Here is a 27,786-nt window from a genome sequence, read left to right on the forward strand (position 1 = left end):
AGCCAGCCCAGGATGCCATTGGTTCTCTTGGCCATCTGGGCACACTGCTGCCTCATCTTCAGCTAGTCTCTACCAGTACCCCCAGGTCCCTCTCTGCCTGGCCAGCTCCCCAGCCTGTAGCACTGCTTGAGGTTGTTGTGGCCAAAGTGTAGAACCCTGCACCTGGCCTTGTTAAATCTCACCCATTTGGCCTCTGCCCACCCATCCAGCCTGTCAAGGTCCCTCTGCAGGGTTCTCCCTTCCTGTTTCACCCTTGAGGGTTACATGCAGTGCCAGGCATGGCCAAGAGCAGCTCCACTCAGTTTGTATCAGGGTTTGCATTAAATATCCAGAGACAGTCCCAGGATCTTGTGTCTCCTTACTCTGAGCTTTCCACCAAGAACCACCCTGCATGAATAGTGCTGCCCATCACCATGCAGCTGCCCCAGAGAAAGGCACCGTGAAGGCAGTGGTTGGAGTGTCACAAAGCCCAGGTCAGGCTGAAGTCCAGGGCCCAACCTCCAAGAGCAGGACAGCCCCAAACTTAGCCCCCCCGCCACAGTCCCCAGCTTCCCTCTCACTCCCCTTGGCATCACTGAGCCATGCACCAACATCAGCATCATTCCAAGTGCCTGATCCTCAGATGCTGAGCCAGTGGCCATGAACTGCCCAGGCTGAGGTGTCTCCGCTTGTCCTCTCCTACTTTATGCCACCCTCAAGGAGCTTTACCTGGTGCTGGCTGCAGGCTTCCAATGCCAGACCAGGCACACACATCTTCCTTCCTATCAGATGTGCAGCCCTCTGTCTATTGGTCAGGTAAAAGGAGCATCCTTCCTGCTCACAGACCCCCTGCTGAAAGCAGAAAAGCAACTGCTCAGTTCGGTCTGCTGCTACCCAAAGCCAGCCCACATCCTGCAAGGACTGAGCCATCCTACCCCAGCACAGAGCACATCACAGTGCAACCAACGTGCAGCCAGCTCTGTGCATTTTACATTATCTACTCCACCTTCATGTCTTCTCTCCAGTGTCCCCCAAAGCTTTGCTTGACTGCAGGGGCTGCAGTGCTTGCCTGTCCACCCCTGCACACTCCATACTCACACGATCTTACCCTAGCACGGGTGGTTTTGCAGGTGTCCTCGCTGAGAGATCCACAAGTTCATGTGCCACTTCTCAGGGTGTTCTGCCACAAGCAGCTGCTCACTGCTTTAGTCTACAGCTCCTGGAAACCAGCCTCTGCCCAGGGCAGGGCAACTCCACATCCCAGTCCCCTGGGACCAGCTTGGCAGTGCTGAAGTCTCCTCCTCATAGCTCCTGATCCTCCCTCGCACAGGCAAGATGCAGGATCAATAGCAGCTCTAACACATGAAGGCAGCCAGAGACGACAGCGCTGTAGAGCGAGAGCGCCCGGCACAAGTGTTTGCAGCAGGCAGCCTGGCAGGGCAGGGCAGGGCAGGGCAGGGCAGGGCAGGGCAGGCAATCGAACACACAACAGAAATAAAACCTCATCTCCCTGCTGCGGCCAGTGGCCAGGTTCCAGCACAGGATCTGCTGCTCAGCTTGAAATCCTGAAACAGAACAAAATTCCAAATAAGCTCTTCCCTTCCTCTGCAACACCCAAACACAGGGTTGAGCCCACAGCCACTAGAGCACATCCTCACAGTACTTCATCACCCTTCTCATACAGGTCAGTAAAACTAAATGCCAGCTCACAAGCAAACTGCAAACACTGACACCTGAGACAAGAGACAGAGCATTTTATGATCAAATTTATTTAATTAAATGTCATTGACTGTTTTACTGTAGGTCACACCAGAGACTGCCAAAGTAAACTAAACATTTTACATTCACTACAAGATTCTCTCAGATTTTTCACAACTAGTCCAAAACCATGAAAGCTGCAGGGTCCCTTTCCCTCAGTGTGCCATGACTCATGGTAACGCAGCGGGACTCAGGTCCCAGCACCTAGCACCCAGTTCCCTGGTGTGCAGCAGCCCTCCTGGCTGCAGCACCTCTGAAACACACAGCAGAGGCCGTGTGAGTGTGTGTAGGTCTCTGTGTATTTACAAAACCAACCTCCTGCTGGTACAGATGACAAATAGCCATTTAACTGCTAATCCAGAAAGGGGTTAAAAAACAACCGATTTTGCAGCAGGGTGGGCAGAAGGGACACAATGACCCAGGCGAGGTACTGATGTCATGTGCTGGCAGAGGTGGCCTGGTCTGGCAGGTCATACACAGCAGACCTGGCACCCCAGGGAGCTCAGAAAAATTCTGTCACTGCCTGTAACAGAAATGGGATCAGTTCTTCTGCAAGCAAAGCAAGTCCAAAACGATTCCAAAATGCTTGATGTAGAGGAGGTTATGAGGGTGGAGGCTTAAGCAAGGCTTGCCCCATTGAGGCTTCTGGAGATGCTGGGAAGACAAGAGGCATTAACAGAACTTCTCCTAACAAGTGTCTGAAGACAAGAGGCATTAACAGAACTTCTAACAAGTGTCTGAAGACAAGAGGCATTAATAGAACTTTTTCTAACAAGTGGCTTCAAAATAATTTGCTTCTGATCTAGCAAGTGTTTTGATAAAATACATCTTAAGATATGCTCTGAATACTTCCTTAAAAAATGCTGAAGACCTTCTCCTTATTTGAGGGTTATATACAGGAGGTCTTTGTTACCCCCCGCCCCCCCCCCGTTTTACTTTGTGTCTACTCACTAACATCAGAGAAATACATCAGATGCTACGGTTTCAACTTCCATGGTATCTGAAAGCAGACATCACTTCTAAAGTGTATTTTCAACATGAAAAGAGAGAGAAGATCACAATTTATCCCACTGCTCAACCTGTGTGAAACCAAAACCATTTGCATAGCTTCTGGAGAGCAACTTCACCAGTAGAGGAGCGGCTGCAGGGCAGGGCTGTCACCCCCCTGCAGGGCCACCAGGCACGAAGCGATGCTCCACAAGCACTGTCAGTAGCTTTGCCTGAAAAACAGCTTCTGGAAGGTTTCGAGTTGCAATTATTTTACCAATCACAAGCCATTTCTCCTTCATCTTGCCAATTTTAATGAAGAAAGAAAACCATTAGCATTTCCATGTACAAAAGTCCAATAAAACATGGTACTTTTTTCCCCCCTCTTAAATCAGTGAATGGGTAAAGTTTGGCTTAAACTTATCCAACAGTAAAAGTTTCCCAATTCCACTCATAGAATTTTTCCCCCTCCTTTTTTGTTTTTTGCTTTGACTCTAGGATAATGACACCCCAGAAATAAATAGCTATAAATACATTCATTGTTCCTATTCCAAAAATAATCACATAGGGAAGACACAAAACTGGAATTAACCTCTTCCAATCGGTTCCTTTACAGTGAGCCAAGGGCAAGTTAGAGCAGAGTTACTTGGGACAGGGAGAGAAAAAAAACCAAGTGGGAGATCAATTGGTCCAAGTGTTGACATTCATGAGACATACCAGTTAGCATAATTCCGCAGTTAATTCATCCTTTAAATGACACTACTCAGTGATTTGTTTTATTTGCTTCAGGAATACATAATGAAAGCAGTTTCCTTGGAATCTGGCTGAGGACAGGTGAGTACCCTGGAGACACGGCAACAACCCCTTCAGTATGCATGTGCGTATATAGAGTTATATACAAAGAATCATGCATCCACACACACATCTGGAGAGCAGCACTGCATGTGACGGGCAGCTCCAGCATCATTCATCATTGGCAGCACTTGTTCCTCTGACCTGGCCTTGATTACGTAACTGTGGAGAAAGAAAAGGCACAACTGAGGGTTAGCAGGCTCAGAGAGATCCAAGGAGGCTAAAGATTTACTTTCATTAAGCTCCAAGGAGAACAGGGCAGGGCGGTCAGAACAGCACCAGGATGGAGCAAATCACCAAAGCAATGCAAGCCCTGCCAGGGACTGGCAGTGTGGGTGTCACCCTCACTGGTGGACAGCAGCTCCAGTCTCTGAGGAGCCTTATGCTCCAGCAGGCCTCTGGGGATCTCACCAGCAGCACTAAAGTGGTCACAGCAGGAAACACCAGCAGGAGGCCAGTCCTAAGACCTGAGACTGGATGTGGTGCTTAGGGATATGGTTTAAGGTGAATCTTGTAGAGTAAGGTTTTAGGTTGGACTTGGTGCTCCTGAGGGGCTTTGCCAGCCTGGATGTTTCTGTGATTCTGAGGCACTGGACACCAGCAGCCAAACACCCACAACTATGGGGCCACCTGTTTCCCACAGTGATCATTTTAGCACAGCTCAGTGTTGGTAACTGTCTGTATGGAACTGGGTTCCAACAGTTCACCCTTTGAAGGTGACAGTCCACAGCTTCCCTACATCACGTGGACCAAGGCCACAAAGCACTTTGCTACTGAGTGTGTAGCAAAACGATGCCCACTGGTTTTTCTGATCCGTGCCCAGAAGACTGCCAGCAGGCTCCAGAGCCCAGTGCCAGCACTGGGACGCTAACAAGTCCCCTGTGCTTTGGGTGTCTCTCCTCGACAGCACCAAGAACCAGATTTTGTGGCTAGCACCTCAGGCATTCTGCCACCAGACCAAGCTCCAGTGCTCGCCTGCAGAAAAGGTCTCTTATGGACCCCGGGCACCACAGCCCATCACTAGCTGTTGATCACCACGAGGTTATCAAACAGAGGGGGTAAGCTCAGGAGTGCCATCTGGATACACATCCATGTAGATGAGAATTCCTGCCAGCAATTCCCGTCCATCAGAGCATTAACCACTTTTGTCCTTTTCCCTCCAGCAGTTAACTTACACAGCTTGATTTGCCTCAGAACCTACAGAGACCTCCTCTAGACGTCAGCAGCCAAAGTGCCTCGAACGGAACCCTTCTTACGCATCTAAACGTAAAATAAAACTGTGAGCTACCACACACAGAACCTACAGTGCTGTTGTTAGTAAGAGAGAAGTAATGACCAACATCGGCAGGGCTGCTGCTCCCTGGCCAGGACCAGCCCCAGCTGAGGTTTTTGGAGACGAGGCAGATACCATTTCTGTTTGGAGAGGAAGCCTGGGAACTGCACAGCAGCTGTGGCTGCTACTCCTGGCGCGGTGCTCCAACGCGGAGCCACACTGCTCAGATAGCCAATGTGGATTTCCACCCTCACAGAGACATGAGGTAGGGCAGTCACAGTGCTTTGGCAGGGGCAGATGCTTTTCTACTCTGCACTGATTAGCTGATGGGTGTTTAATGAAGCAGGAGCTCCCCTCATCTCCAGAGGTCAGGTACACAAGCGAAAGAAAAACAATGAGAAAACAACAGGCTGGGATAGAGAAACTCTGGAAGAGCACTGATGAGGATTCAGAGAGTAACAAAAACAGCCCCAAACAAAACAACAAAAGCAGAGATCTTGACTATCAAAATTATTTTCAGATGAAGAACAGGACCAACAAAAGAGGAGAAATGTGCACAGAATGCCAAGATTAGTTCAAAGCCGGAAGAGGAAAGGGTGTTAATGAGGAAGGGCACAGCAACAGAAAGCAATGTAAGGAAATGCAACCCTGCCGGTGACATTGGGCTTGCTGCTGCAGTTGCTTAAGCAGCACTGAACTGCACAGTGCAGCACTGTCAAATGCTGCCTGAATCTGCAGGCTGGAAGCACGAAGAGATTCTCATCATGTCAAGCAGACTATCACTAAGTGCTCACCTCCAAGAGGTCCTGGCCATAAAACAAAGGTTTTGTGCTACACTTGAGGTTTAGTGCCAGTTCCCGTGTAGCACAATGGCTGAACTAGTTGAGTATAAAGCATAAATACAAATTATTTGGGATAAAGTTAGCCTTCATTCCATGTGGTGGTGACATTTTTGCTACTTCAGCACAACCCCCTTGGAACTGCACATATTTAGAGGTGTTTGTAGCTGGCCTTGTTGTAACAGATGAGAAAAGCCAAAATATTTTACCAGTGGGTCCTCACTCCTCTCACATTCCACAACACACATAGAAAAGCTGTGTTAGTGTAACTGACCATACCTTCCTCTTCTGAAATACAGACTTTTTCAACAAGCAATGCACTGAAGCTCCTGATGCTAATATCTTACCAAAGAAATGGTTTGGAATAAACCATTTGCCCTGCTTTGCAAAACAAGAAAATAGGAAACAAACACATCTGGCATTTGATAAATGTTACACCCAGAAACATGCAACTGGGGGGGGAGGGGAGGAGTTGGTTAGGGTGAAAAAATTAAAAGCTAAGAAAAATAATTGAAAAGGGTTTACTTACCAGTGAGAAATGTGAAAGAGCCCCACAGAGACACAAAAGAGCAGCTCTCATGCACACAGACCTGCCAAGCCCTGCTTACTCTCTTCACACAGACCCTGTACGCGCTCCTTGCCCTGCCACCATCCCTTCTCTGAGACTGAGTTTCACTTTCATTCCACATAAAGAACTACGAGTGAGCAAGAGAACCCTTCTGATAACAGAATCAGCTAGAGAGGAAAGTGATAACCCTTCCTTCTTCAGAGACACCTAGGGAGAGGGGCCCCTACGAACAGGTTCTGGCATAGAGTGGAATTAAAGAAGAAATCCATGAGGTTTGAGAAATCCTCCTGCCATAATCAGAACTACCCAAAGAGCACAGTGTCTGCAGGAGTGACTGAACTCAGTCTTTCCCAAAGCATACTCTGGGGTCTGCCAAAGCAGACAAACCCTTTAGCTTATCTGAAAACAAGATTTGGTTCTAGCAGCAGAAAACATCTTCCTACAAACACACACACAGAGCAGCAGAGAACTTTCCGATCCAGAAAACATCTCTACACAGTGCAGAATGGTTCCACAGAGAGAGTGTGTGAAGTCCAAACACATGAGAGCATAACAAGTGGGGACAGAGGAGCTACACCTAGATCTGATACTGGGAGAAAAGGTGTGCTGGGCACAAACCACAAAATGCACCTCAGAGCCACGCAGGTCTAACACCAAGCAATCATCTGAAGGCGTCTGGCAGCTGTAATGAGCTAAACCGTGTGAAAAAGCAACTTACAGCTGAAGGAAAGTGCCAAGCTGAATGGGTTTGGGACAGAAAGCCATTAGGAAAATGGGAAGGAAATATAATTGCAAATCCAAAGACTGCAAAAACCTGAAAACAACATTAGAATTTAAAATGAGACAGGTCCATGCCAAAGGTCCTGCTCTGGCAAGACACTAAAGGAGAAGGCACCAGCTCAGCCGAGGAGAGCATACCTATCCCTGTTACAGGCCAAAACTTCTTGACTGCTGGAAGGGAAGAGTTGAAACTTGAGGCTGCTACTCATCTTGATGGAGGAGTAGGAAAGGTAGGGCCTTTCATGGAAAGACAAGGCTCCAGACAAGGCCCTCAGCCAGAAAGCACTTTGGTCAGGAGAAATTTCTGCACCCCGACCGTTTCTGAGCACAACTCCAATTTGGCCAAGCCTAAGCCAAGCCAGCCCTTCTCAGAGCACTGAGGCTGCAGTCAGAGACTCTCCCCTCGGATTGTGACAGGGCCCAAGATAAATCTTCTGAGGGCTGAGCCCTTTTTAGGTGAGTGATAAGCACATTTTGGAGCATCATCCCTAACCCTTAAGCGAGCTGTACGATATAGAATCAGTCAGGTTTGGAAGGCACCACAAGGAGCAGCCAGTTCCAGACCCCTGCCATGCTCAGGGACACCCTACCCTAGAGCAGGCTGCACACAGCCTCAGCCAGCCTGGCCTGAAACACCTCCAGCCACCTCCCTGGGCAACCCATTCCAGCCTCTCACCACTCTCATGCTCAACAACTTCCTCCTCACATACAGTCTGAGTCTCCTCACCTCCAGCTTTGCTCCATTCCCCCCAGTCCTGTTACTCCCTGACAGCCTCAAAAGTCCCTCCCCAGCTTTTTTGGCGCCTCCTTCAGATCCTGGAAGGCCACAAGAAGGTCACCTGGGAGCCTCCTCTTCTCCAGACTGCACAGCCCCAACTCTTTCAGTCTATGCTCACAGCAGAGCTGCTGCAGCCCTCTGAGCATCCTCCTGGCCCTTCTCTGGACACTCTCCAGCATCTCCACATCCTTCTTGGAATAGGGGCTCCAGAACTGGATGCAGTACTCCAGGTGGGGTCTTAGCAGAGTGGAGAAGAGGAGGAGAATCACCTCCCTGGCCCTGCTGGCCACACTCCTCCTGCTGCAGCCCAGGCTCTGCTTGGCTTTCTGGGCTGCAAGTGCTCCCTGCTGGCTCCTGCTGACCTTCTCGTCCAGCAGCACCCCCAAGTCCCTCTCCTCAGGGCTGCTCTCCAGCCAGGCACTGCCCAGCCTGGATTTGTGCTTGGCACTGCCTCAACCCACATACCCAGATGCAGGACCTTGCACTTGGTCATTAACTCTGTCATCCTGCAGTGTACTAATGGTTGTGGAGACCCAAACAAATTAGATTAAATCTCAGTTTTGAGTTCCTGCCTTGTTTATTTTGACCAAATCCATGACACTAGCCTGTGATGTCCCTCTGTCTCTTAGAGGGAGCAAAGTGCCCTATGGATGAGTTGCCTTCTAGACATCAAAGCCAGATCAGGCTCTGTGTACTTGGTCCTCACAGCCAGTAGAGCATGAGCAGTGGCACCATCTCAAGCCCCTTGATTTTACTGATTTCATTTTTCAAGTGAAATTCTCACTCTTGCTGTGCTCATCACGATGAGCTGTCATGGGACATATGGAAGCTTGCTGAAGCATGTTTGAAGAAAAAAGGTAATGAGATCTAATGATGATTAGAAATGAAAACAGAGCAAGACAGATGATGGAAAAGCAAGGTGACAGCTCTGAACTCTAAGTGACAAGTGGTGAAAAGGGACTAAAAGGGACTTTGTGCAGTGGGTATGGTACCATAAATAGAGGTGGGCAGGGCAGACATTCTGGACCTAGTGACATCAGAAATATTTACCTTACAGCCACTTCCACACAACACAGTATGCAGAGGCTTGAAGTCCCTAGGTCTGCACAGCAGAATCACTAAAGGGACTGTGGCCTTGCCCAACACACAGAAGAGGGTGGAGATCCCACAACTCACATCAACTGTCAGACACATCCACAGGGAGACAGCACACAAACATGAACAGAAGAAAAGCTCTCTTACTGCTTCCAGCTCCTTTTGGGTTTCATCCTCCATTCTCCTTATGTCTTCCATAGTCAGATCAATCCACTTATCAATCCAACAGAACAGCTGGCGATGGAAGTTGGTAAATATCCTTTTTTCTTGCTTTAAGATAAACAAACATTAGACAAAAATGCCCACACAAGCCAGTTTCATAACAAAATTAGAACCAACATTAAACACCAGCAGGTTTTACACAGCTTTCAACTTAGGAGAAAAAAAACCAACAACAAAACAAACAACAGAATCAAAGAACTCTCTTCCTGCCAAGTGCTCCTGCTTACCATTTCAAGTGTTAAACCCACATGATGCAGACTCTTTGGCTTATACCTTTGCTTTTTTTAACTTGGAAGGTTGTTGTAGTACTCTCAATGATGCTCCATTGCTGATAGATCAAGACACAAACTTACACCTTTAGTTTTTTAACTTGGAAAGTTACCCCAGTACCCCAAATGAAGCCCCATGTCTAGCAGATCAGGGCACAAATGTATGCCTTTGATCTTCTAACTTGGAAAGTTATCCCAGTACCTCAAATGAAGCCCCATTTCCAGCAGATGAAAGCTGTACTTGCTGCAGAAATGAACAGAACTTGTTTGACTGTCAGCAAGAGGAAACTTCATCACTGTTTCTGCTCAGAATTCCACCCCAACAGAGCACCTCCCTGCCCACGTCCAGCCCCACCTTCCCAGCAACACCTCATTAGCCAGGAGGAGCACTCACCTTTTGTATGAAGTTCTCAACTTTGTTCTGCAGCCCCCACCACTTAAATTTGATAGTCACCAACTTGTAAGCACACATTTTGGGACACTCTTCATCAGTTGCAAGCTCTTTCTGTATAAGGATAATGGGAGGGAGATTTCTTTTTTTTTATGTTTAAAAAACAGAGTTCAAATTAATTTATCAGCCAGAAATTACAAGTCTGAGTATTTTATTAGACTTAGGGTTTATATTATTCAATAAAATAAATCATTCTAACTGTAAAATACCATTCTAAGTATTAGAATTATTCTAATACTTGGAATTCCAAGGAAATAGTCCATCCCTCTGCTCTGAATGAGAGTAAGAGAGATCAGAGAACAATCAAGGTGACACCTGTAAGACAATTCTTCAACGATCCAAACATAGCCACCTGTAAAAACCTCTGTCTTAACATGGGTTTCATGTTCATGCTGGCCACTCTGACCTCATGAAAGGACACTGAAGCCTGATTACAACAGCCAGCACCTAATTATTTTGCACTTTTGGGTCTCCTGCACAAAGGCCTTTGCAGTCTGAGCTGTACCAAGTGCTCAGTACAAGGGTGGAAAACACAGGGACTAGAACTGATGCAGGTGATGAGAAGCACGCAACAGCCCCTCAAGGTTTGCTTCTCGGCAGCACAGAACTTGAGTTCATTGCCATCCTACTCTACCCACACAGCCATGGGCATGCACTCCCCTCTCCTGCAGTTGAAGGGTTTGTTTTTACCCAGGTGGTTTCTAGTGGTGGGGCACAGCTCACATATTCATCTTTGCACAACCAACTACAGAGCTTCTGACTGCTACAGTGGAAAAAAAAAGAAGGGAGAGAACATCTTTATCATCAACAGAAATGAGTGTTCATGAGGCCAACTCAAGCTCCACTTGCCTGGAAGAAGCTCAAGGATTTTGTGCAAGAGAAGGAGCCCCAGAAGAATGAATGAGTGAAATTCAGGAGACACCCACTCTCACCCCTGTAATTCCTGGCCTTTTGCTAGAGCTCCTACATCTCAACAACTCTGCAGTGACATCATACACAGATTTTCCTACAGGTCATGCAGTCAAATGTACATAATAAACCCATGAGAAAGTCTCTTGTAAGTTTATCATGAGGTTACTGCATGCCTTGTAAAAGGGGAAGTTAAAGAAAGGAAGGAAAAAAACCCTCAACAAACCTCAAACCAGAAAAGGAAGCTGACAGAAGCTTAAAAAGTAAAGAAATAAAAATCTGTATGTTTGGCTTGAGCAACAAGCAACTGCTGTAGGAAGTCCACAGATTTTTGTCCTTTATAGGTGCCACAAATTTCTAAGTAGAAATTCTTTACAGCATTTTTAAAGTGGATTTTTTTTACCCCTGAAACGGACAACTCCTGTTGGTCACACACAGAGCAAGAAGCCATTCTGTGAGCTGTATCTGACATGTCCAAATCTTGGTGAATCACACATCCATTGAACACAATTTCTATCACAAGTGCTCATCACCCAAGAGCACTGAAATAAAAAGCAATTCTCCTCAGGAGACTGATGTCCTGTTCATGAGCAAAACCCAAAGTGCTGCTGCTTGGTGCTCCCCAACAGCACACAGCTGCATCCAAGTGTCACTAAAAGTACTGAGCTAACTGGAACACACAAACTCAATGCTGTCAGGTCCAACATTCAATGCTCTCCTCACCATTTTACAGCTGTTTTTAAGAAGCAAACCAGTAACGAGCCACTTTTCCTGGGTCACACAGGCTCAAACAGGCCACTCCTGCCTCGGCTCTGTTTCCTTCCTGAGCAGGAAGGAACAGCAAACTTCTAGGGCAGGATGTTTCCAGCAGTTTACAAAACCAATCCCTGTGACAATTCTGCCCTGAGAGTTAGAAAATTTAGCTCAGGTAGCAGTAATACTGCAATAATGAGAGTCTGAATACATGGTTGCCCTCGTGGTCACCTCCACAGTCACAGAATCACAGAATGTCAGGGGCTGGAAGGGACCTCAAAAGCTCTTCCAGTCCAACCCTCCCTGCCAGAGCATGATCTTCTAAATCACATCACACAGGAGTGCGCCCAGGTGGGTTTTGAATATCTCCAGAGAGGGAAACTCCACAACCCCACTGGGCATCCTGCTCTTGTGCTAAGCTTTCACACTGACAGCCACGTAAGAACTGGTAAATGAGCAGAGGACGTGGAAAACTGATCTCCCAAAGCCAACCAGATCACACACCCCAGGCTGACAATCTCAAGAACGCAGCAGATGTGTCCGTGCAGGCACACACAGAGGCACAAAGGCCAGCAGGGTGCTTTATCTTACTGAGGGAAGCACTTGTGATGAAACACTGGAGAGGGTTGTGTGCACTTTGTACCCACACAAGTGAAAAATGCCTGCATATCCCACAGAGGAAGGTGAAGACAGGCTGAGGTTTAATTGCCACTACCTTCTGCTGGTGTTTTGTTAAATCTGAAGGTGTACACAGCTGCTACCTCTCACCTTGCTCTAACAACACACAATTATAAGCATTTAAACATAAGGAAGTTTCCAACTCAGTTTTTGGCATTTTAAGTCACCTCTAGAGGCCACCAGAGCAGGCTGGTGACTTTCATGGAATTCACCACTGTATATTCAGATGTCAGTCTTGAGTAAGGATGAAGCTCTCCCATTTAATTGGCAGTGCTTTGGTTTTAGCAGTGTTTGAGCCGACAGCATGTTGCCTTATTAACACGTGGAACTGTAGCTGAATACAAACAAGAACTGCATTCCAGTTCTGCCTTCTAAGACTAGCACTGCTTGTGCTAGTCCCTAAGGAACTGAGAACTCTTTCCTGCTGACAGACTTCATGAGGTTGTAACACCAGTTCTCAGTACCTTCCAATTTGGCCCCAAAGGTCCTCTCTTCGTCTTAACTGACTGGAATAGCGCAGGGTCCTCATCGGCTTTGTAGTCCTAGAAAAGAAAATAAACCAGAGAGTCAGAAATAAATCCCAGACTCAGTATCCCACTGCATTATGCTCTTGATCTTCTGAGTGGTCTGGAGCAGGGCAGATAGAGGACATTTGTCAGGCTGGCTCAGGTTGGTGCTGAACACTCCATGCTCGTTACCTGTGCTCATATTGACATTGCGCCCAGGCTGCCTGTGGGATCAGAATCTTCTTCTGCCACACATTGTGTGACATGAGCACTCTCCTAGGGGGTCTGCAAGAGTTTGAGGGGAAGGCAACAGTGCAGAAAGCAGTGTGCTAACATTTTCCAAGCTGCAATGTATGTCTGCTCCTGAGAAGGCAGAAAAGCAGGGGAAGGAGCCACAAGTTTGCAGAATAAGAAATGAATCAATCTTACAGCCAGAGGCAGCAGCAGGCTCAGCACAGGGCACAGTGAGTGACACTGCTTGGCAACTGACACCACTGACATCATGTACAGTGGGGTAAAAGCTAACAGCTGCTAACAACAAATGCTTCCAACAGATCTGTTTCATTTCCTGATGAGGAGGACGAAGATGATTACTTGATGAAGATGCTACTTTGGAAATAAGGAAAGGATTAAAAACTGTGACCTCAGTCACTGCTAACACACCAGATTTAAACAATGCATGGAAAACATCAACCTGAGAATGAATACCCATGCAAGGAGAACTTAGTCCTTCCTACACCCATTCCACAAGGGAAGCAGGGGTAGAGGCAGCAGCAGAGAGGGTTTTACCTTCCCCCACATCACTGCTGGATAAAGTACACTGATGTGGTCCAGTCTGAAAATGTCAATGCTAGTAAGACAAACCCACAGGGGACTGGATGAACCACTCTGCAGGTGATTATGAAGTGCATGCAGCACAGGATGTATAACCAGACAGTACCTCTGTACCAGCTTGCAAGACCTAGGACTAAATCAATTTCAAATCCCAAGCTCCCATGACTCTAAAGTTGCCACTACAAGAACTGCCACCACTCTTCACAATCCTGTAATATTCACTAACTGGGACAGAAAGGGAGAATCAACAACTACAAGAAGCTTACACAAAATTCATACACACCTCATGACAGCAGCAAGGCAGCCAGAGTGAAACAGATACAGAATCACAGTGTCATTTCAAGTTGGACAAACCCTTAAGATCATCTGCAGCAAAAGCAGCACGGCCAGCAGGATTCTGCCCCTTTACTCTGCTCTTGTCAGACCCCACCTGGAGTCCTGTATGCTGCTCTGGAGCCCCCAACACAAGAAGAACACGGAATTGTTACAGCGAGTCCAGAGGAGAGCCACAAGGATGCTGAGAAGGCTGCAGCAGCTCTGCTATTAGGGCAGGCTAGAAGAGCTGGGGCTCTGCAGCCTGGAGAAGAGAAGGCTTCCAGGAGACCTTAGAGTGGCCTTCCAGTATCTGAAGGGGGCCTACAGGAAAGCTGGGGAAGGACTACTGACATGGTCTTGTAATGACAGGACAAGGGGTAATGGGTTTAAACTGGCAGAGGGGAGATTCAAACTGGATGTTAGGAAAGGGTTCTTTGCAGTGAGAGTGGTAAGGCACTGGCACGGGTTGTCCAGGGAAGCTGTGGCTGCTCCCTCCCAGGAGGTGTTCAATGCCAGGTCGAGTGAGGCCTTGAGCAACCTGTTCTAGTGGGAGGTGTCCCTGCCTATGGCAGGGGGTTGGAACTGGGTGATCCTTGAGGTCCCTTCCAACCTGAACCATTCTATGACTTTACTATCTAACTCCACAAGACACCAAAGATGAAATACCTCACTACAAGCTACCATAAGGCACTGTCAAAAACCTGCAATAAAATGGTTCCGAGTGTGCTTATAAGCACAGAAATGTAACCTCCTGCAAGTATCACCATGTGGAACCTACAGAAAATACTGGATTAAAACCCCCAAAACTTCAGAAGTCAGCATCCTCTCCTGAAGCAAGCTAACCAAACCCCAGGAAACAAAGGCTCTTTCTCCACCAGAAAGAGCACTTCCACACTCCATCTATTGCAGAAGCACCAATGCTCTGCCACGTGACTGAAGTGAGATGAACTTGGTGATTTCTGCACTTCTATTGCAGCCTCCTTCCCAAAAAAAAGGAAGCTAAGCAAAACCATCACCAAACACCACAACTTCCAAGTAACAGAGTGTTCATCCCAAATCCTCCACATATTTCATGTTAGAAATCACATTCACTAACAAACCCTGTGGTGCTGACACACTGAGCACTCCTCCAGGCATGTATGTTATGGTATGCACCACACAGACACACTGTAGGGTGCAAGTCCTCAAAGGCAGTGATCAGGACACTTGCTAAGGTGAGAACTTTGCTTACTTGGGTTTAACACTTCAACCTCCCTCCATCTGCCTGGTTTATATCTGGAATTACTGAATGGGACACCAAAGGGCCACCAAGTCCATGCCACACTGTGTCATCTGCAACCCCACCTCTGCCTGCACAGGCACAGAGGGAAGAATCAACCCTGATCTTATATTTAGGACTCATTTGAAACACCCTGGTGGTGGGGAAATAATACCTACATCTAAAATATAGGAGTGAAAACAAAAATCCCAGGAACATGGACTGAGTCAGGGCAAAGCTGTCAGTGCCAGAGAACACACACAGAAGCTCTGAACCAAGACCTTTTAGGACTCAGTTAACTCAAATCCTGTTAGAGACAGAAAAACATGATCCTGTCTAGATTAAAGTCTGGATGGATAAGAGAGTGTTGTAGAAACTCTTCTCAATGCATAAACCCTACCAGCATGCAAGGAAGAAGACTGGACTAGAGCCAAAGTGCAAATAAACAACACTTCTTTGCAGAGTTTAAGGAAAATATCTGTGCAGCAAGAGCTTAACTCCTGACAGCAACAAGTCCTTCTTAGGAAGAAAACCAGGCAGCTGTTGGAACAAATATTACAGCTTAAACCCCCTGAAGCCCTCTTGAAAGCCAGACAGGCAAAACGTCATCATCACACAGCAGCAAAACAATATAGAAGAGCTGAAAAGCATTTCAAAGGAATACACAAATACCATTTCACAGGCAGATTCTGCTCAAGTTCTCCACATAATATGCATGAATGCAACAAATTGCTATCAAGTAGTATTTAGAGAGACTGTGAACCACAGACAATGAGGTGATGATGGCAACAAACCCAAATCCAGGTTGCTTCTTTACACTGCTCATTTGTAAGACCTATTAGAATACAAACAGCACTCCTGACAGCACAGAGTTGACTCTGCCAAGGAGCACAACACTACAGAGCAGAATGGCTTTAAGAAACTTTCACAACCTAACCTGAAAATGGTACAAATCTGATGTCCTATCTGTGAACTCACAACAAAATCTTCCTGAGCATCGAGCAGCCTTAGCTGGGAAGGGACTTTTTACAAGGCCTTGCAGTGATGAGAGGGAATATAATTAAGCTTGGAGAGGGGAGATTTGGACTGGATATTAGGAAGAAACTCTTCACAGTGAGGATGATGAGACACTGGAACATGTTGCCCAGGGAGGTCATGGATGCCCTCTCACTGGGAAGTGTCCAAGGCCAGGCTGGATGGGGCCTTGAGCAACCTGGAAGGTGTCCCTGCCAATGGCAGGGAGGTTGGAACTAGATAACATTTTAGGTCCTTTCCAACCTAAACCATTCTGTGGCTCTATGAACTAGGCAAGAGGACACAATTTCTGGCTTTTCAACTCAACATTCTGTTAGTTTTTTAAACACAACACACTGCCAGCATTCTTTAGCAGAAAACCCACCACTGCTCCCCATGAAACACATGATACATAGCTTGTGAAGTCACGAAGCAGACCTTTCAGATGCCTATCACATGATAGTCTGAAGAGCCCCTCAAGACTCTTTTAACACTTTTACAAAGTGCAGAAGATTTCCTATATTCCTTTGTATTTCTTCAATCTGTAGAACAAGGGACAGAGCTTCCTGCACAACAGGCAGAAATCCATCACTTAAAGCACATCCTGAGCAATTTGACTGACTTCCATATCCTGAGCAATTTGACTGACTTCCATAAACTTGTACTCTTATGACTATTTCCAGTAATACAACAAAGATCCAGCATGATCTGGAGCCTCTATTATAAGAGGGAAGTGGAGATGCTAGAGCGCATCCAGAGAAGGGTCACGAGACTGATCAGTGCTGGAGCAGCTCTGCTATGAGGGCAGACTGAAAGAGTTGGGGCTATTCAGTCTGGAGAAGGCTCTGAGGTAACCTTCTTGTGGCTTTCCAGTGTCTGAAGGGGGCTTACAAAAAAGTTGGGGACTTCTTAGGCTGTCAGGGAGTGACAGGACTGGGGGGAATGGAGCAAAGCTGGAGGTGGGGAGAGTCAGACTGGAGGTGAGGAGGAAGTTGTTGAGCATGAGAGTGGTGAGAGGCTGGAATGGGTTGCCCAGGGAGGTGGTTGAGGCCCCGCACCTGAAGGTGTTTACAGCCAAGCTGGATGAGGCTGTGGCCAGCCTGACCTAGGGTAGGGTGTCTCTGCCCATGGCAGGGGGCTGGAACTAGATGATCCTTGTGGTACCCTCCAACCCTGATGGATTCTATGATCTAGAACCAGACATTTCATTCCCTTATCATACAAAACCAGCTACAAACCTGACTCCAATTCCTTTGTTTGCTCTATGCTGTTTCTTACAAGCTGTTTCCCAAAACACAGACTCCTCTGATGTTTGAATGTTCACTCCTGCTTACTCTTTAGAAAGTCTTCCTCTCCTAGGAAGTGATTTATTACATACAAATCACATAAAGCTATAAATCTGGAAATCTATGGATGCTGGAGATGATTAAGAGGGGGCAGGGTTAAATTTATATCTAAAGGAAAGCCACAGATATCAGCCAAGTTATTTCTGTACATACTTAAGTGAGCGTGAGTAAGCATATGCATGCCACCAGTATCTTAAAGAAATGTACTATTTTTATACTTGTGCTGATTGCAGCTCTGAAACTGAAGTAGCTGCTATGCTACAATGGGTTGAACGAGGCTAAATCCTGACTATATTAACACTGTGGCTCTTATGAACGCAGTTCTCCTCTTTCAGTCCTGCTGTTGCCCAAGATGGTACACCTGAGTTGCCTTTCCAGGCAAAAACTGTGGTCCAGTATCTGAAGGGGTCCTACAGGAGAGCTGGGGAGAGACTATTTACAAAGTCTTGTAATGACAGGATGAGGAGGAATAGGTTCAATCTGGGAGAGAGGAGATTCAAACTAGAGGTTAGGATTGAGTTCTTTGCAGTGAGGGTGGTGAAACACTGGCACAGGTTGCCCAGGGAGGTTGTGGATGCTCCCTCCCTGGAGATGTTCAAGGCCAGGTTGGAAGAGGCCCTGAGCAACCTATTCTAGTGGGAGGTGTCCCTGCCTATGGCAGGGGGTTGGAACTGGATGATCTTTGACAGCCCTTCTAACCTAAACCATTCTATGGCTATGAAAAACATGATTGAGACAATAAATGTAGAAACAGAACCTTCCTTTGGCAACACTAACTAGTCCTTTCCCCCCTCCAAAAAATAATAACAACAAAATCACACCAACACCTCCACCCAGCCACTCCCAAACAAGAGAAGAGAACCATACAAAGCTCATGATCTCAGAAATGACCCCCAGAGTCAGTTAGTCAGTTAGTGACTGCTCTGGTGTCACTGAACAAGGAACTGTGGGAAAGGAACCTCTGGACAATCAGAGGATGGAACACAGAATGCTTTCACACATGACATCCCCTTTCCAGCAGGCGTCTCTGAAAGCATAATGAATGCAGATCAGGGCACTATGATTCAAATCAATGGCATTAGCTGCATGCTGCACCCACATCCCAATAGCAGAGCATTTACTTACTCCTGGTTCTACTTGAGTCCTATCTGCAATGTCAATATGGACAACTTCAACACTCTTCCACGTGTTTGGATCTAAATTGTGCACCTGCAGAAAGAAAAAGGAATGATTTCCATGCTGTCCCCTTACACAGGGGTGCACCTCTCAAGCACACAGGATTTCCTGAAAGGAACATTCTCAAAAGCTGTCCTTTCTTCCTCTATCTTTCTAAAAGGGAATCATCTCCACAGTTCGATTCACTCTCTAACTGAATTCAAACTGGCACAAAGTCTTCACTTCCTGTGCATTCAGGAAACCTGGATTTAAGATGAAGCTGTATTCTTCTGTCATATTCATCAGCACTAATGAAATCAAAGCATCACCCATTCAGTAATCTCAACAAGCTTTTAGAGCTAGAAAGAAGCCACACAAATTCCAAAGTGAAAATATGGCAGGTTTCAATGACCTGGCTAAATCTAGCAAGTTCCCTACATCAGAGGGCTGCTTTTGCTATAGACCAGATGCAGTGTGTGTGATATGAAGGTATATAAAGGTCTGAAGATGTCATCAGCTTCACACCTGTTATGCACCCCTAAATTTACAATTATAGCAAGCAGAGCTCTCCAAGAAATACTGCCCTGCTCCAAAGCACATCCAGAGCTACGGCTCACCCAAGCACTGAAAATACACTGACAACTACTCCTTTGTGGGTGGTTTACAAATTGGTTTGTCATTGTGGATTAAAAAAAAAGCTCTCCTGAAGAGAACTGTGAAAAAAAGTTAAGTGCCCAGGGAGGAAAAGGAGAATACTGCCCGTCTGGAAAATGTACAGAAGCAGCTTCAACACATAACTCTCTAGAGAAGAGCACAGAGATGAACCCCAGCAGCCTTGTAGAACCTGTTTGAAACCTGTTTCCAAACCACCTCATAAGCCCAAGCAGCTCTAGAGCACAACTAAGGTAAAGGCATATGAAATGAAAGAGAGTGTACTGAAAATCTATTTAAATATGAGTGAGAAGCAAGCACCTGCATTGACCTCAAGATAAAACATAATCCTTTCTTGTGCTCCTAACTTGGTAGGTCTGAGACACCTTGGAAGGATCTGAATAACATTTCTCTTGTCTTGCATTAATTACTCACAGGGCTTTGACTCCGTGTAGTAATTACCCATATTACCAGGTACAAAATGCTTTATCTGGATGATTGTGTGTTGAAAACATTACCCAAATCCCAACTCACGTTCTCTGCTGTCCCCAGATCTGGTTTATGCCAAGTCTCAATTTTTATGAAGAAGTCATCTTTCATGTATTCATTCTGGAAGAATTGAAACCAAAAGGCGTGAGCCTGATTACACCTTTCTGCTTTTAGTTACAAGGTATATATCTAAGTCACTCCTGAGCCTTGATCAGCAACATTCTAACTTGATTACAGCAGAAAGAACCCCTTTACCCACACAGAAACTGACACAATGGGTTAAGGGATGCCCAAATCTTACCCATCAGCTACAGCAGCAATCACATTACAGCCAGTCCTGTTTGAGAAACCCAAACACTGCGCACAAATGGGAATGATTCTGCCACCCTTCCTCCCCTCTTCACATCAAATAACTTCCACATTATTAATAGTTTTAATAAATTAATATTTATTAAGATAAAACAGCATTTGCTTGCAATTTTTAATACATGAGACTATTCTGAGGCAGGATGATAGCTAATGAACATCAGACGTTAAGGTATTGCACAGCCAGGACCGTGAAGGTCCAGCTACCACTAAATTATACACCTCAAGCCCAGCACAGAACACTTTTAACTCAGAAGCAAGCACACAGCAGCATGCACATCTCACAATGAGCCAAGTGCACAGCTCACAAACACATTTATCATCTACCTAGTGACAATCTAAACCAAGTTTGCAAGTGAGCAGCTAAAGCAATTTAAGTCGAAAACTTCTCCGTTTCCTAAAGCAGGTTGCCAAAATAAACACACAGGGAAATGAAGCCTTAATCACCTCTCTCTCTTGTCTCTTAGATAAACCCCACAGCTGTGATGATGCATTCAGATTCTTGATTAACCCATTTTAACTGAAGCAGTGTTTCACTTTACGGAAATGGGATTTCAGACAGTTAGGGATTGGTTTTGTTTTGTTGCTCGTCCTGCATTTGAGAGCATAGAAACCTCTAATTTGGCACTCTGGGGTGGTTTTTTTCTTTCCTTTTTTAGCATTATATCTTACCAGGACAGACATTATGCAGCTGTAATGGTAAGTAAAGGCATAAAGACGTGAAAAATGAAAGCATTTCTCTGACAAATTATAGTTCTTTCTAATTATAACCATGTGCAGACAAATAAAGTAACAAGGAGCTCTCTGCCAGGAGCCCTGGCAAGGCACATCTAAAAGGCTGGAGCTAGCCTGCTAGAGTCAGAGTCAGTTGTAGCAGCAACAACAGATAAAATACAGCTCAAAAAAACTCCAGAGTAATACAGATACTCACTGTCACAACTGGTCATTGGAGACACAGGCAAAGAAGATGAAACAGAAACACAAAAGTGCTGGTTAGATACAGTCATATCTGGAAAGTCTGACATACAATCACTGTCTTCAGCGGAAGGAACACCCAAAATCAGCCTGACAGCATTTGTGTGCATCAGGTCAGCAGAGCTCAGCAGGCTCTGACTTGCTGGCCTGAACCCTACAAGTTGGTGTAGGATACTTCAAGCTATTCAGTAGTAACACAACCCAAATAGAGCCTACCCTTAGAATCTGAGCAACTACAAATGCTCAAATAAAGCAGCCACCTGATTCTAACAGCCTGGGTCAGTGCAATCCCAAGCACAAATCCAGGCTGGGTAGGGAATGGCTGAGAGCAGCCCTGAGGAAAAGGACCTGGGAATCTGGGTTGATGAAAAGCTCAACATGAGCCTGCAGTGTGAGTGCAGCCCAGACAGCAACCCTGTGCTGGGCCGCATCAAGGGCAATGTGGCCAGCAGGGCAAGGCAGAGGACTCTGTCCCTTTACTCTGCTCTCCTCAGATCCCACCTGGAGTCCTGTGTGCAGTTCTGGAGCCCCCAACACGAGGACATGGAACTGTTACAGAGAGTCCAGAGGAGGGCACAAGGATGCTCAGAGGGCTGCAGCAGCTCTGCTATGAGGACAGGCTACAAGAGTTGAGGCTCTGCAGCCTGGAGAAGAGAAGGCTTCCAGGAGACCTTACAGCGGCCTTCCAGTGTCTGAAGGGGACCTATGGGAAGGCTGGGGAGGGACTATTGTCAAGGTCTTGTAATGACAGGACGAGAAGCAATGGGTTTAGATTGGCAGAGGGGAGATTCAAACTGGCTGTTAAGAGAGGATTCTTCGCAGGGAGGGTGGTGAGACACTGGAACAGGTTGCCCAGGGAGGCTGCGGCTGCTCCCTTCCTGGAGGTGGTCAAGGCCAGGTTGGACGAGGCCTGAGCAACCTGTTCTAGTGGGCAGTGTCCCTGCCTATGGCAGGGTGTTGGAACTGGATGGTCCTTCAGGTCCCTTTCAACCTTAACCACTCTATGATTCTATGAACTGAACAGGCTCTGTTCTAGACTTTAAGGGATACTCAGATGCTGGAGGAACCACTGAACTGGTCCACGGAGTCTGCTCTTCAGAAGCAGCTCTCCTTTTCAGAGGAACTCCGACAAACACATCACTTAAAATGTTTTTCACCCAATGGCAACCTCTTTTCTCCCAAACCACCTCTTGACTGAGCATTGATAGGAAAACACACAAAAGGAGACCTACTTACTTGTTCTACAGTAGGGATACGCGTTCCAAGCCTTCTCGTGGAACACTAAGGAGCCTTCTGGAGCAATCATCCTTACAAACCCAGGAACTTTACTGGGGAAAACAAACATCCACAACATTGTTAAAATGCCTGAGATTCCTCACTGACTTCTCCCACAAGGAGAAAGGCAGGTTCTAACTAAGCCTGCTAAAGGTTATGATGCACAAGTTATCCACGGAGAAACGCTCAGGAACTCCCAACACTGTTACTGATCACAAAGTACTTCAGAAAACAATCAGGGAAGGTAACAAGAAGATAACCTGGCTGGCCTGCAGCCAGGACAGAAGCCATTCAGCTGTGTTGAGGAGAACTGCAGCTCACCACAAGCAGAAGAATCACCACCTCTGCTAGCAGCTGTCCTCTCCAGCCCAATACACTGCCCAGAGCAGCTGCCAAAAACTGTACTTTTAGGGGGAAAAAGCAGCAAAGTCTGATACAGGAGAAATCGGAGTTAACCCAGGAGGACACTCGAGAGTGCTGCCCTTAAGCCAGCAACTTGAAACATGTACACGTGTGCATAAGGGGGCAGAGTTCAATCTATCCAAGTGCTCCATCCTTCAGTATTCTCCAAAGATGATGAACAAGCTCCTGTCCTTTATTCTTTTAGATTCAAGGGAAAAAAAGCCATTTGATGATTCCTTTTCTGCGCTGCAGGAACCTCAGATCCCACTCACTTGAGGTTCCATTTTTCTAGAATGAAAACAACTCTTCCAATTCTCCCACAGAGGTCTTCCTGCCCACACTTCATTCTTCCATTTAGTTTTCAGCTATATGCCAATAATTCAAATTGCTCCTACCCAGAGATGCACTGGAAGCCCCATTCCTGGACATTTTTAAGGCCAGGCTGGATGTGGCTCTGGGCAACTTGATCTAGTGGAAAGTCTCCCCACCCGTGGCAGGCGGTTTGGAGCTAGATCATCCTTGAGGTCTCTTCCAATCCTGTGATTTGCCTGTTCACAGGTCAAACATTTCACATGGTTCTCCATTACTCTATCCCACTTTTTTTAACATTCACTGTTTTCCCTCTCACCAGAGCTCACAATTCAGCACATCAGAGTGGTAGAAAACCACGAGTAACACCTCAGAACAGCGAACAGTGGAAGGCTGCCCTCATTTTTAAGCATTTCTCACTCAGCATCAAGCAATCATAACCTGTGTTTGTCTCACCTCTTTAAATGATAGATTTTGTGAGTGTATTGTCCCTTCTCACCATCCTTTTCATATGGTTCATTCTTCAAGACCTGAATTCCTTCTCCACCTCCTGTTTCATTTTTGCTAGCTTCTGCCACAGAATACAGCTGCCCAACTTGATACTGAAACGTTAGGAGAAGCAGTTTCAATATTAAGGTTAGCCAAAATTTTTCATGCCTTACAAAAATCCAGCTGATTTCAGGGAAAATTTGTTAAGACAAGCAAAACTATCAGGAAAGTAAAATGCACCACATCAAAAAACATTCAATACAGTATGACCACCAGCTGGCAAAATTTATCTGTAGTTCACAAGAGCCAGGTCTATAATCAGCTTGCTTCACAGCAATGCAACACTTTGATACAGCAAAGCAGAGATGTTGTTCTTAGTTGTATAAAAGAAACATCATTTTTTAGCTCACAGGGCTTGAGATGACTGATTTCCAGCTCTGAGCCTTCCAAACTCATATTTTTAACCAACTAAACACTGCGCTCATGAGACCCATGAAATGCAAACTCTAGAACAAAGCAAGCCCAAGGTTTTTATCTCAGAAGAATGCTGTGAGGACTTCCCTTTCAATGGATCTCGTTGCACTTCGATTGCTAGCTTTAGACCACTCCTACCTTTGCCTCTAGGAACTAAAGGCTTGGAGTCATTTGATCAGCAGAAAAATTCTAATGCAGTGCAGAATTGCACAATTTTCTTTTCCTGCTTGCAAGACTTGGAGTAGCTCAGACACAACCGAAGGTGCTTTGCCTGCAGGCATTTGCCTCCTCTGAAATCCACTCATCTGCAGGAGGATCACTCTGCTCGACCAGTGGCTCACCTGGTGACTTACCTGGAGCAGTGGTGGCTGTACACATCTGGATCCAGGCTAGGCAGGTTTAACCAAGACACCAATATCTTCCCACCCATCACCCCAAAACAAAATCAGACTGGATGAGGACATACCTCTTGCACTGAGCAAGGTAAAACCACCCGGCTGAAAGAAGAAGAGAACAAAGTCAGTTAAGTGAATAATGAGGCTTTACCCGCAAGTAACAGATTATTGCTTTAATCTGCAAATAACAGATTAAAATCTGCAACAAAGACATTCAAAAAGGAACAAAATGAGTTAATTCAAGCTTTTCTTGTAGAAATACTCTAGGACAGTAAGGTTGCACAGATAAAAATCTAAAACCCAAGTGAAATTCAACAACAGGTACGTCATAAAAGGGCAAAAAAAGGGAGTTAGGAATGAGAGAAGCTGCAGAGCCAGGATACCTAAAACTTGTCCCTACCTCTGCCCTAACTTGCACTTAGACTTTGAGGTGTGAGCTTTTTGCACCTGTTACACAGCAAACAGTTCCACCTGCACCATTTAAACAAACCCAGATGCACTGCCCCTCAGAGCCTACAAAGAAGTTTTGGCAATTACAGCAGTTATGGATAATGTGAAGAGCAAGCACAGCTCACATCCTGGGTAGGTGGCAGGAGAAAGTGCACGTCAGGCACACTTTAGCCCTAACCCAACACAGTGGTCAGCTAACAGCAGCGCCAGGGGATGCAGGGGTTGGTTTCTCACAGCCACAGCACACTGCACAGAGCATTTTTCAGCTTCACCTTACATAACAGAATGGACAAAGCCAATGCAAATCATTATTGCTGCAAAGAGTTGCAACACAGAACAGCAGCATTGTTCTAGAGCAGTTAAGTGATGTCACCTCCTTCACCGACAACCTCAAGGCCATTAAGATTCAGTGCAACACAATTAGCCTGAGAGTGTTGAGTACAGACTGAGCCTGTTCACTCTTCCAGACAGAAGGCAAGTTACAGGTATCTGATCTAACTCCAGATACCCCTGCCGTGCCCACAGTCTGGGAGCAGTGAGCTGAGGCTATGAACTTCAACAGCTGGAGTGCTCTGCACCCGTCCCCTGCACAACCTGGAGAGGACAAGAACAATCTCACCTATGGATCAAATTCAGTCCTGCAATCCTCACGCAACTTCTTCTCTATCCCTTATTCCCTTAAGGATTTTGCTATTTCAGTCCACTCTGTGCCTCATTGGAGCAGTTTTAAACTGTGAAAGCTTCAGAGAGAAGCTGAGAACAACATAATCAGCCTCAAATGTTGGCAAGTGTCAGGCTGGAAGCAGAGCTGGCATCCACACGCAGAGCAGCCAAATGGCACTCAAGAGAAAATTCTCATAAGGAGCTTTATTATGTATTTTATTTTATCTGATCATCAAACTGTTTTTAAAGCTGGGCAGCAAGGCCAATAGGAACAGAAGACACCTGTCTTGGCACCAGCAGATGCTGACTCAACACCTAGAGGACACAGCTGTGGCTTGCAAGGCAGCACAGGAGGTTCTGGGGCAACTTCAGCTTTAGCTTTCAACAGGATAACACATAAAATAGGAGTATAACCAAACACAGCAAAGGTGCAAGCATGAAGAAAGGTGAGGAATTGGGGAAAGAACTGTAAGAGATTTTTAAACTTAGGAATGGTGACAGAAGACAAACAATGCAACAACTCAGAAGTATTAAGTAGCAAAATCTGATGAGAATTCATAAATAACTGCATAATCCACCGTGATCTTGGGAGAACACAAACAGCCTCTCTCACGAGGACCAGTGCAGATCCAAGTAGAAGAGCAACAGGACACTTGGTTGTGGATGTCAGGCTGCCAGATACAGCCCTGGTACCTAAGCCCTGTCAGTTGTAACTACTCTCTGAAGTTTAGGTAAATCATTTAATTTTGCTGCTTGGAACCTAACAAACACATTTGCCCATCTGAGCATCTTTGAACCAACACATCACATTTACTGCCACAGCTGTGATTACATAGCGCTGGACACTGAAGTAATTTGAAGCCAAAGGAGAGGAAGGAACAAACCAGCTGGGGGTCTGTTGGCTAGAAGTCTAACCGGAAGAGATCTGCCCAACTCCAGGGAGCTCCCGGCACTACCGGAACGGGTGACTGCAGAGCGATGGAAGAGAGAGCGATGGCAGACAGTGCCCCTGTTTCAGGACTATCACTGGGTACAGAGCAGTACAGGTCTCGGATTCAAAAACACCCGAAACGCTGCGCTGTCTGCAACGCCTGCCAGCTCCGCGGGGGCACAGGGACATCGCCGCCTTGGAAGAACACCAGCTCCAGGGGAATGAGTCTGGGGAACTCCAGGTGCAGGACAAGACTCGCTTCTTCGGGGCTGGGACTGCTAGTCAGGAACGTCTCGACTGCGAGAGCACACCCAGGGTGCGCGAAGTGGAGGCTACCATCGCGCTGTGCTAAGCAGTTTAAGGCTAAAGAATGGGCGGCGGGAGCGGTGCCCCGGTGTACGGAAACGGCAGAGAGGCAACGAACAGACCCCATCCCAGGCCGGCAGCGCTTCCGGCCCCCACCGAACCCCGCGGCGCGGAGACAGCAGCAACGCCCCCGGTCAGCCCCGACGGGTGCGGTGTCCCGGGGTGCACCTGCCACCCCCGCTCGGCGACCAGCCCCGCGATCTTTTCAGGCCCCGCCGCAAGAAGGAAGAGGCGGCGCGGGTCGGCCGAGGCGGGCGGTGCCGGCCTCAGCGCAGCAAAACGAGAGGCCCAGCCGCGCGAGGGCGGAGCGGGTCCTGCCCCACACAGCAGCACCGGCGCGGCCGGGCCGGGCGGCACCCGTTCGGCTCGGTGCGGCGCGGTGCTGGGCGCTGCGCAACCCCACATGCCCCCCGCCGCCGGCCCCTACTCACAACTCCTTGATCAGCACCATCGTCCCCGCCAGGCCCGCACCGCGCACGCGCGCGCGCCCGTGCTGCACTGCGCGCTTCCGGAGCAGCGCCCGCCCCGGCAGCCGCCGCGCCCAATCCCGCCGCGCCCTGCGTCCCCTCCCCGCCCCCGGGAGCGGCCGCGCCCAATCCCGCCGCACCGTGCGTCCCCTCCCCGCCTCCGCCTACCAATCCGAGGGCGCCTCGCTCACAGGCAGCCAATCGGAGCGCGCCGTCCGCGCCGCTCCCTTCCGCTGCCGCCGTCGCCTCGCGTGCCGACATCATCACCGGGAGCCCCCCGCGCCCCTCTCGGCAGTCCGGAGCGGGGCCTCGCTGGCTGCGTGCGGGAGCGGCTTAGCGAGGGGCGGGCGTACTCCGCCTAGAGCCCCGCGGGCCCAGGAAAACGAAGGCGGTAACTAAACTCCCGGCGTGGCCCTGCTTAAGGAGCTCGGCGCTCCACAGCGGCGAGAAGGAGCGATTAGGAGC

The 27,786-nt window shown here is 47.3% G+C and overlaps 1 protein-coding gene across 1 annotated transcript; it reads right to left on the minus strand.

Moving 5' to 3' along the window:
- Positions 1-1,732: 1,732 nt before the first annotated feature.
- PITPNB (phosphatidylinositol transfer protein beta) lies at positions 1,733-27,357 on the minus strand. The gene is made up of 11 exons (XM_064168133.1): positions 27,286-27,357; positions 24,516-24,546; positions 23,543-23,688; positions 22,337-22,428; positions 21,057-21,064; positions 19,805-19,879; positions 18,590-18,673; positions 12,656-12,733; positions 9,795-9,905; positions 9,057-9,179; positions 1,733-3,738 (listed from the first exon to the last, which is right to left on the minus strand). The coding sequence occupies exons 1-11, from the start codon at positions 27,303-27,305 to the stop codon at positions 3,688-3,690; spliced, it is 819 nt and encodes a 272-aa protein (XP_064024203.1). The 5' UTR covers positions 27,306-27,357; the 3' UTR covers positions 1,733-3,687.
- Positions 27,358-27,786: the final 429 nt, after the last annotated feature.

Source organism: Pogoniulus pusillus, chromosome 30 (genome assembly GCF_015220805.1).
Source record: "Pogoniulus pusillus isolate bPogPus1 chromosome 30, bPogPus1.pri, whole genome shotgun sequence".
Taxonomy (NCBI): Eukaryota; Metazoa; Chordata; class Aves; order Piciformes; family Lybiidae; genus Pogoniulus; species Pogoniulus pusillus.

What these genes read in the sequence shown, in the direction of transcription:
- PITPNB (XM_064168133.1), bottom strand. Translation starts at nt 27,305, where the DNA reads ATGGTGCTGATCAAGGAGTT. An exon ending in TACCTTGCTCAGTGCAAGAG is followed by an intron (nt 23,689 to 24,515) that starts GTATGTCCTCAT and finishes CTAACGTTTCAG; the next exon opens with TATCAAGTTGGGCAGCTGTA. An exon ending in GGACTCAAGTAGAACCAGGA is followed by an intron (nt 12,734 to 18,589) that starts GTAAGTAAATGC and finishes TTTCTTTTCTAG; the next exon opens with GACTACAAAGCCGATGAGGA.